This window comes from Pelodiscus sinensis, chromosome 9 (genome assembly GCF_049634645.1).
Source record: "Pelodiscus sinensis isolate JC-2024 chromosome 9, ASM4963464v1, whole genome shotgun sequence".
Taxonomy (NCBI): domain Eukaryota; kingdom Metazoa; phylum Chordata; order Testudines; family Trionychidae; genus Pelodiscus; species Pelodiscus sinensis.
In genome coordinates, this window is record NC_134719.1 from 56,667,753 (window position 1) to 56,676,886 (window position 9,134).

Consider the following 9,134-nt stretch of genomic DNA (forward strand, 5'->3'; position numbering starts at 1 on the left):
AGAAAACAAGTCTTTAGCATAGAGTTTTCCTGAACACCATTCTTACTTCTCCAGCCTAATGAGCATTGATGGACCAATCCTCCATGAATTTATCTAGCTCTTTTTTTTAACCCTGTTAAAGTCCTGGCCTTCACAATATATTCTGGCAGGACTATAGTTCCGCAGGTTGTCTGGGCGTTGCATGAAGAAATACTTCCTTTCGCCTGTTTTCAACCTGCTACTTGTTAATTTCATTTGGTGACCTCTAGTTCTTGTCTTATGGGAGCAAGTAAATGACTTTTTCCTTGCTCCTTTTTTCCACACCAGTCATGATTTGATGAACCTCTGTTGTATCTCCACATACCCCATCTCCTCTTAGAGGACAATTCCCAATCTTGTTAATCTCTCTTCATATGGCAGCTAGGGATAGAAGTGACTAGTGGAATATAGGTTGAGCATAAGCTTATTGGATAGTCGACTAGTGATGTACCTAGGGTGGGGGAGAGAACTGGCTTAAAAGCTGGCTCTTTCCAGTCCTGTTTCTGTGGGGGACAGGGGAGGTAGAGATACAGCGGGAAACAGAGGAAGCGGGGACTGAAACAGGCTCCACTCCCGCTGCTTCTGCTGTGATTCTGCTTTTGAAACGTACAAGAGCCCCAAGCGGGGGGACTGTTCTCAAGAGAGCTGAAAGCAGTGAAATAATATAAAATTAAATACTAAAAGACGTTCTCTTAATTTTCATGCATCCCAACTTCTCCAGTCAGATTTTTAACATTCTAAATGTTCACAGCCATGTTTCACTTGCAGGCTTATTTTTGTTCAAATCGGTTTAATTCATTCTGCTGTTTTAGTAGGCGCAAATACATTCCAATATATTCAGAACCAGTGCTTTCTTGTGATGATAGACCCCGGTACTTTAATTAGATGGGATTCCCCTCTGTCATACCAGCACCTATTTCCTGGGCTGGCTTGCCTCCCAATGTCTTTGCTCAACAACTTTTTGATTTTATGTTTTAACCCGTTTTCTTTCCCTCAAAAACTTTGAACTTGGAGTACCGGCACCTCTTTTCGATTGGTCCCCAGCTTTTCCTTTCCCTTATTTGAATGCTGATCTGGTAAAACATGAGTTGACTTGTTTCAATTGAGTTTGGATTAGATAATATAAAAATGTATTTAATAAAGCCCAAGACGCCTATGATGATTTTGACCTGTAGTTTTAATACTGTATGAGCCTAATTCCTTTTCAGGTAACTGAAATATGTACTAGTATAAAATGTCATCCCAAGTAGAGCTTCCTGTGTTGTCTGTCTTAGACAAGTAATTGGCAGAGCTATTACGTGGTGCTACAAAGTGGCATTGCATAACGTATCTTCTGTATTGGTTTGTTTTAATGTGCATTAAAAAGATTATTGGAAGAAAATACCGCTATTGAGGAGTGTTCACTTTGAGGAGGATGTATACGTCCTATTTTTAACACTGGTTAGATAATATAAATCTTAATGATAGGATACCTATGTTCAGGCATATGGAAATAATTTACTTATCTAAAAGTTGTTGAGAAAACTAAGCAAACAAAAAGGACAAGGAAAAGAAGATAAGGGAAAAAAAACAAACAGGTTTCCTTTTTATCAGGAGAGCAGGCATTCTCCTTTTAAGGGCGGCCATTTTGAACTCTCTTTAAATTTCACATCCCTAACTCCCTCTCTCTCTCTGTAGCTCTGAAGACCTGCACCTTCCAGGGGGCACAAATCCAGCCTGTGACCACAAATCAAAATTGCTGAAGTGACCCCCCACAGTGAAAATTATTGTCCACCCTTGGGTTAGGTGATTGGTCTTTTGTGGCCTTACAATCTGCCAAGTACATGTGGCACTGAGCAGCCTCTGATGATTCCATGTGCAGCCTGCTTGATTCCTAGCACTAACATTGAGTGAGTAGGGGTAATGCAGGGGGGAGAGGCTCAAAGATGCAGAGGGGCTGGCGAGGGGCAGGACAGGGTGTGGAGGTGACATCACAAGGCTTTTTTCGGCATCTCCGCTTATTGGTTAAAGGACGTTGACAGGTGGTGAACTCACAGAGACTCCATGACAACGGCCAGGTAGGACAGGATGCGGGGCTGGGGCAATTTCAGACTCCCGTAGCTTTGCGGCCGGGAGTCATCTCGAGGTCTGCTCTTCTTACCTTGAGCGCTCTCAGGCCTCAAACATGAACACTAAGAAGAATCTTCTTGGAGTGTTATACAAATCCAATTCTGAGAAAAGAGACACGTCTCTGCGGAGAAGGTAAGAGCCTGTGATAGATTTGGTGCTGATGCTGCCTGACCTATTGGGAACTCTTCTTTTCCCACCTAGGATTTTTGTTCCTTACCACTGGGGAGAGTGGAATTTGTGTCTTTTGTTTCCCTTTTCCCATAGCTTCCTGCCCTGCCAGAGTCTCACTGTTGAGTGGATGAGATAGTGATAGGGAGAAGACTCAGGACTTTGTTCTCTTTAACACCCAGCATATGAGCCAGAATGTATCATCTGCTTGGGGAATTGTTCAGCTTCTCTACATTGGTTGGGCCTGAGCAGTTCCTGATTCTGTCAGGAGTAGATTGTTCCACCCAACTATCTGCCCTGTTGCTAAGGAGGTTGAGGATCTGTGTGTGTGTGTGTGTGTGTGTGTGTGTGTGTGTCACTGCCAGGAGTGTATAATAGGAGGTGCCCTATTACATGGAGTCCTTACAGATGATGTGGTGCAGTAGAGCCCCATTTTTCCAGCCTTCCATTGTGCAGCTTTCCATGTTGACCTAATAACCAGCGCATGCAGGGCCAGCAGCAGGCAACCCTCCCATGGCCACTAGATGGCGCTGTGGCCTCACACTTCCCTACTCTCCTGAATATCTGAATTTTTGATCATCTGGTTTGGTCCAGGTTCCAATTTGACATGACAAGTGGGGCTCTGCTGTGTAAGAGCTAGGGGTTGCCAGATGATTTCAGCAAAAATACCCAACACGCTTGACATTACATCACAATCTCCATTACATCTCATTTGGAAAATACCAGACATTTTATATTTTCTCATCTACATCTTCTCAATTTGTTTCCCAAACAGCTCAAATACTGGACTGTCTGGTTCAAAACAGGACACCTAGCAACCCTAGTAATAGCTGGAGGGCCTGGGCAATGCATGTAGAGCCTCCTTCTCCTCCCCCCACTGTGCCCCACAGAAAGACACATGGAGCAGCCACTCTGAGCTCTGGGGTTGTGGTAGGCAGGGAACTTGGCACAGGGTTCCATTAGGCAGCTAGCCTGGAACCGCCTAGGTAAGTGCCTCCTGGCCAGAGCCTACTCTGGCACCCCAACTCCCCGCCTTAGGTCACAATCCCTCCTGTTCCTGGTCCCTCCCAAATCCTGCACCCCCTCCTAGACCTCTCCTCCAGACCAGAATCCTTTCCTGCACCCCAACCCTCTTCCCTCACAGCCCATACTCTTTCCTGCACACCCGAACCCTACCCTCAGCTCCCTTTCGCATCCAATTTCTGTTCCAGACCCCACCTCCCCTCCATAGAGAATTGTGGCCCTTGACCTCTTGGAACAGCCTCCCATCAAAAATTAATGCCCATCCCTGCTTTAAAGCATCTTTAATTTTATTGGTATTTTGAAAAAATGCTCCTCAGAGGTTCACGTAAATGAATTTGCTATATGCAATATGCTCAATATACTGTACTTAGCTTCTGTGAAAGTATTTTTAGGGACAAGCTGTGGTTGAAACATTTTTACCAACTTCAGCGATTAAGGCATAACAAGACTATGAGGATCCTGAAGCCAGAGTAGACAGCCTAGGTCCTAGTTTTTAGGTGGCTGAAAAGTCTTTGTTTCCCTCTCTCCACCAGCAGTAGCTCTGTCTCCTCCAGATTTAGCTGAAACAAGCGTGTCTTCACGTGCATGTTAACTCAGATCTTTGGGAGATGATTGCATGTTCTGTTAAGAAAACACCATGGTGGCTACATTTTTACACTGTCATGTGCTCACCCTTTGGAAACAGGCTTGCATAATATTTCTGTGGAAGATTGGCCTGTGTTCTGCCACTTGCTGCTGTGGATAGAGGTAGAGGCTTAGATTGAGGAACAAAAGAAAGCAGATCTTGACAGACTCTTTAAAAGAGGCTGTCGGCTATGAGTGGAAGGAGGTGTGAATGAGGCCACATGGACTAATCACCATCAAAAGATGTCGAGTGGCAATGACTGTTTTAAAATGTAAAAAGCAGTTCCCCTGTACACCAAGGAGTGCAGTGTAAGAGCAGTAGTATGTGCCCTGAGGGGCTGAAAATACTGGTCGGTGCCAGAGTATTAGCAGCTAAAATAGAAGTCCCTCTAATATTTCAGAGCTGTAAATGCTCCAGCCTTGCTCAAACTGCCTGTAGAGTTTGTTCTTGTGAACGTTTCCGGGATTATCTTTTGACATCTCTTGGTCTGTCAGACTTGTCTCCCCTTGGAGTACTGTTTTAACCCATCCCTCTTTTTCAGCAGTGTTCAGACTCTGGAACAGGGGACATCACAGCCCTCTCTGATGCTGGCATCACAGCCTTCATTGGGGACATCGCAATCCTCTCAATTGACGTCATCGCAGCAGCCCTCTCGGGTGTCGTCGTCGCAGTTCTCCCAGGTGACGGTGCCTCAGCCTTCTCAGCTGTTGTGGCCAGACCCCTCTCTGGTGCTGCTATCACAGTTCTCCCGTAAGTTAGTGCTGCTGTCCTCTCAGGTGGTGACACTGAAGCTTGCCCGGACAAGAGTGCTGCAGCCCTCCCAGGTGTTGGCATCCCTGCCTTCCCAAGGGACCTCCCGTGTGAGCGCTTCCACGGCTCCGCCGCCCGCTCCTCCTCCCCCCACACCCACTGCTCCGGCTCAGCCCTGCTACCGTCGCCTGTCTACCTTATCGAGCTGGAGCCACCGCCAGTTGAAGCAGAGCTCGTCTCTCCTTTGCGAGCACAGCACAAACGCGGAGACAGTTCCATTCCACCTGCCCCGGGCGATGCTGGCTGCTGAGTCGGCGGGCGGAGCAGAGGGGCCACGCAGCACCACCGTGCCCCTACCGCCCATCCAGCCTCACGCTGCTGCGGCCTCTGGCCCCGCCACCACCCGTGCACCACCTAAGAGTCAGGTGGCTCCGAAGAATCGAGCACCACCACCCAGGGAGAGGAATCCGCGCAGGACGCCTCAGGCGGGGACCGGCCCCTTGCCTAACTCCCGCCTTTGCGCCTCCCTGCAGCAGCAGCAGCAGCAGCTACAGCCACATCCACCGCAGCAGCCACAGAGGTCGAACCCGACCCGTACCCGCGGCCGCTCTGTCAAGAACCCAGGTGCAGCGGCGAGGAGGGAGCCGAAGGCAGCAGTCCCAGCAAAGCAGTACAACATCAAGCTCACGGCCGACGCGACCAGACTGCTGCTGCGACGCCATCTGGAGAAAGAGTGGGGGTTCAAGAATCCCATCGACGACACCGGGCTACTGCCGGGTTCCCGCAGCATGGCCGGCCTAAACTTGACCTCGATCATGAAGATCTCCCTGCTGAACGAGAAGAATCGCTACGATGACGAGGAGTATGAGGAGGATCCGGCGCCGGGGGTCGTGGATCAGGAGCTGGTGCGCAGGTGCACAGAGTGGCTGCGCGGGGTGGAGGAAGCGAAGAGAGAGAACAAGCTGGAAACCCTGCCCCACCTGTACGGCTCCTGAGACAGAAGGGCAGAGAACCATTTCGCCGCCGCTCCTCGCGGCAATACCCGAGGCTGCCCGTCTGCTGTGCCTGGAAGCGGAGTTCATGCATCCACTCCGACACCTGGTCATGTGACCGACCCATCCCGCTCCACACATTCGTATATGAAGACATGTTCAGAAAAGGGTCCGTTCTACATAGAAAGGAGGAGGTGGGGGGAGAAAATAAATACATGTTCACCGTTGCTATGTCGTGTGTATTTTCATTTCACATGTTGTGGCATTTGGGGAGAGGAGAAATTGGGGCAGGCTAATCAGTGCTTCTCCCGATCCAGCTGAGGTGCTGGATGTTTTTCTTCTGAAAGCAGGAGCGTAGCAAGTTTAATAGATGATGGCCAGGATCGGGACGTTAACCGCTGTGCTTTGGGTGTGTTTAAATGTGACCAAACGTGAGCAGAGAAATGTTCTCAGCTAGTTAACTTAGTGTAACACAACAGGTGCTTCATATTCATATTTTATTCACTCCTCATTTTGAAAGAGAAACAGTGATTACAGAAAGATTATAGGCTGATTAAGAGCCGGAGAATGAGGATAACCTAAATTTCCTTCAAAGACTAAAATGTCTGGAAGATAGATAGCTCTTACCTGGATATACAGTTTGGGCAAGTGGTGGGTGGGAGAGGAAGGCATTGTGCATCATCGGTATATGAATAGTCTAGCATAGGGTTACTCAACATGCCATCCGTGGGCCAACCCGTTTATTTACGGACTGTGGTGCAGTTTGGGTTTATGCGGGGCTCCACATACGACCCACAAGTGGGAGCCTAAACAAAAAATATAGTCAATATAATGGTCTTCTCTTGGTATGCGTTTTAGTAGTTAAATTCCTGGGACTGTCATTGCTCATTAAAAGTGCATACGGGTGGAAATGGGGTAAATATTACATTTTATGAATATCAGCAGAACTGACTTAAATAGGGCCTGCATGTTGTGTAGTCTTGCCTTAATCTTTGTATTCATGCCTGTCAGTTTGAGAGAAGCTATTTGCATACGTATATGCAACCATACTTAATTTGGGGCCCTAGGCATGTGCTGTGAGTATCTCTGTGGCCTCCAGGGCTTCCAAAGTTGAGTAGCCCTCTTCTAACTCCATCACTGTATGTCTAAATTAAACACTTTCCAATATGTTAAAAGGGATCTGTCCTGGTAAAAAAACCCGACAGTTTAAAGTTGCTACCCACTAATCATACTGTAGTGTTAGTGAGAACCTTTTCTCTGTGTGACATGTTGTTCAAAAACCTAAAGTCACAGCAAAACAGTATTTAATTTAAAAAACGCTTAAATTTTACACTTCACGCTTAGGTCTGATCAAAGACATTAATTTTCTTACCCATTACAAAGATAGCTTCCCCAATTATCACCTCTAATATCATTAGCTTACAGACATTTACTCCACCCCTCATCCCGCTTCTGTTCTGAAATGTGATTTGTCCTTTTCATATGTGTTCATTTCTTTTATTGTATCCTTTGGTATGTATGATCATGCCTATTTTCTTCCACTATTTAATCTGAGGAAATGGGTCTGGCCCACAAAAACTCATCACCTAATAAACCATCTTGTTAGTCTTTAAAGTGCTACATAGTCCTGTTTTTTGTTTCAGTGAAATAGAGTGTGTGAAATCCTGGCAGTGCTGGCATTAGGCATAAGCAATCCACACAGATTGAGTAGCTCAAGGGGGCTCCCTATTTGCTTTCTTAGTGTTGGAGGGGTGCCCCAAAATATTCCTGGTTCAGAGGGCAGTACAGCCTCTGAAAGGGTAAGTGTTTAAAGAAAGTTAAGCACGTGAAAACAAGATGATTCAATAGCCTTCTCCACTACTTGTTGCCACAACAATACTATCATTCACTATCTTAAGTATTTACTTATGAATTTTCTAAGATGCTCTGGCAAACCTCTTTCACAAGAAATACATTTGATTGAACATGTTAACGTGACTTTATCAAATATGCTGTAACGATAAAATAGAGTGTGTGAAATCCTGGCTTCGCTGTGGTCAGAGGGAGTTGTATCTCAGATTTTAATGGAACCAGAATTTCACCTAATATTATTGTCATGGCTCCTTCCCCACTCTGGCATGATAAATGCAGAAGTGGGGGCCAGCAAGTGTACCCCAAAGCCTTATCTACCAGGCTTTGGGATCAAACTCCCGCCAAAATCTTAAAAACCTAGATCTTGGGAATAAAACTTCCGCTGCCACCACCCAAATGTTGATAAAGAAATCAGGGGAAAGATTATTTGGGAAATCTTACCCCCAAAATAAAAATCAAGGCACACAATTAACCACTGCCAGGTTAAAAAAAGGAAAAGAAAGAACTTGTATTATTACAACAATATTCCTGTTGCAAACATAATGACTAGATAGGGAGGTAACAAAATATACTCATGGAGAAACTCCATGGGCCTAGAACTTAGTTACAAAGAAAAGCCAAAACATCTTTTAAGAAGTGCCAGATCTCAGATCCTATACCCAATCCATAAAACAATAAAACCTAACGAAACTACCTAAACTTTACCCTACTTACAGAAAATGAAGAATGGTGTCTTGGAGAGAGAGAGACATGCTTGTCCCTCTCTGTAGTTGCAGAGAACTCTCTTCCAGAGACAAAAGGGAGAAAGGAAAAAAATCCAAATTCCTTTGTCCCAGTTTGAAAAGTCCCACCTACATTCCTATTGGTCACTCCACCTGGCTAGGTGTAGTTAACTCCTTAATCCCCAGGCTGCTGGCTAACCCTCATAATCATGACAATTATACTTAAGCGGGAAACACCATGTCGTTTTTGTTGTAATCTTTTAAGATCTTGAGAGGGGTAGCCAAGTTAGTGTGTACCTATTTAAAAAACCACAAATAGTCGAGTAGCACTTCAAAGCCTAACAAAACATGTAGATGGTATCGTGAGCTTTCGTGGTCAAAACCCCCCCACTTCTTCAGATCACTGGAGTATTAAAAGTCCAGATCCAAGAATAAATAAGGGAGTGGGGGGTGGGGAGAGGAAAAAGAGAGAAAAAAGACAGTGAATAGATTCTTCAAGTTACTAAAGGCTGATGAGAACAATTAGCACCTCCATTGTTTGTTTGGTTGGTTAAATCATTAAGACATGAAATTTGATAAGAATTCAATTTGTAAATGAAGTTAAGTTCCAACCCTTCCCTGTGTATTTGGGGTGTGGAATTGGCCTGAAACAATAGGTGACTTGGAGATCCATTCATGAGTATCCAGGCAGATTAAAGAGTTCTCCAACAGGTTTCTGTGTGTTGCCTTTTAGGATAACTAAAATGGATTTGTATCCATTGACTCTTGTAAATCTATTCTCTGTTTTTTACTCCTCCCGCCCATCCCCCCCATCCCCATGCCCCTTTCCTTTATTTATTCTTGGACCTGGACTTTTAATACTCCAGTGATCTGAAG

At 45.6% G+C, this 9,134-nt stretch overlaps 1 protein-coding gene across 1 annotated transcript; it reads left to right on the plus strand.

The window, feature by feature from the left end:
- Positions 1-2,093: 2,093 nt before the first annotated feature.
- LOC142830684 (uncharacterized) lies at positions 2,094-6,091 on the plus strand. The gene is made up of 2 exons (XM_075937136.1): positions 2,094-2,259; positions 4,485-6,091. Exons 1-2 carry the CDS (start codon positions 2,183-2,185, stop codon positions 5,686-5,688), a joined length of 1,281 nt encoding a protein of 426 aa, XP_075793251.1. The 5' UTR covers positions 2,094-2,182; the 3' UTR covers positions 5,689-6,091.
- Positions 6,092-9,134: the final 3,043 nt, after the last annotated feature.

Bases quoted from the DNA above. Each gene is read 5' to 3' on its own strand.
- LOC142830684 (XM_075937136.1), top strand. From the start codon at position 2,183: ATGAACACTAAGAAGAATCTTCTTGGAGTGTTATACAAATCCAATTCT. The intron at 2,260-4,484 runs GTAAGAGCCTGT...CCTCTTTTTCAG, and splicing joins GACACGTCTCTGCGGAGAAG to CAGTGTTCAGACTCTGGAAC.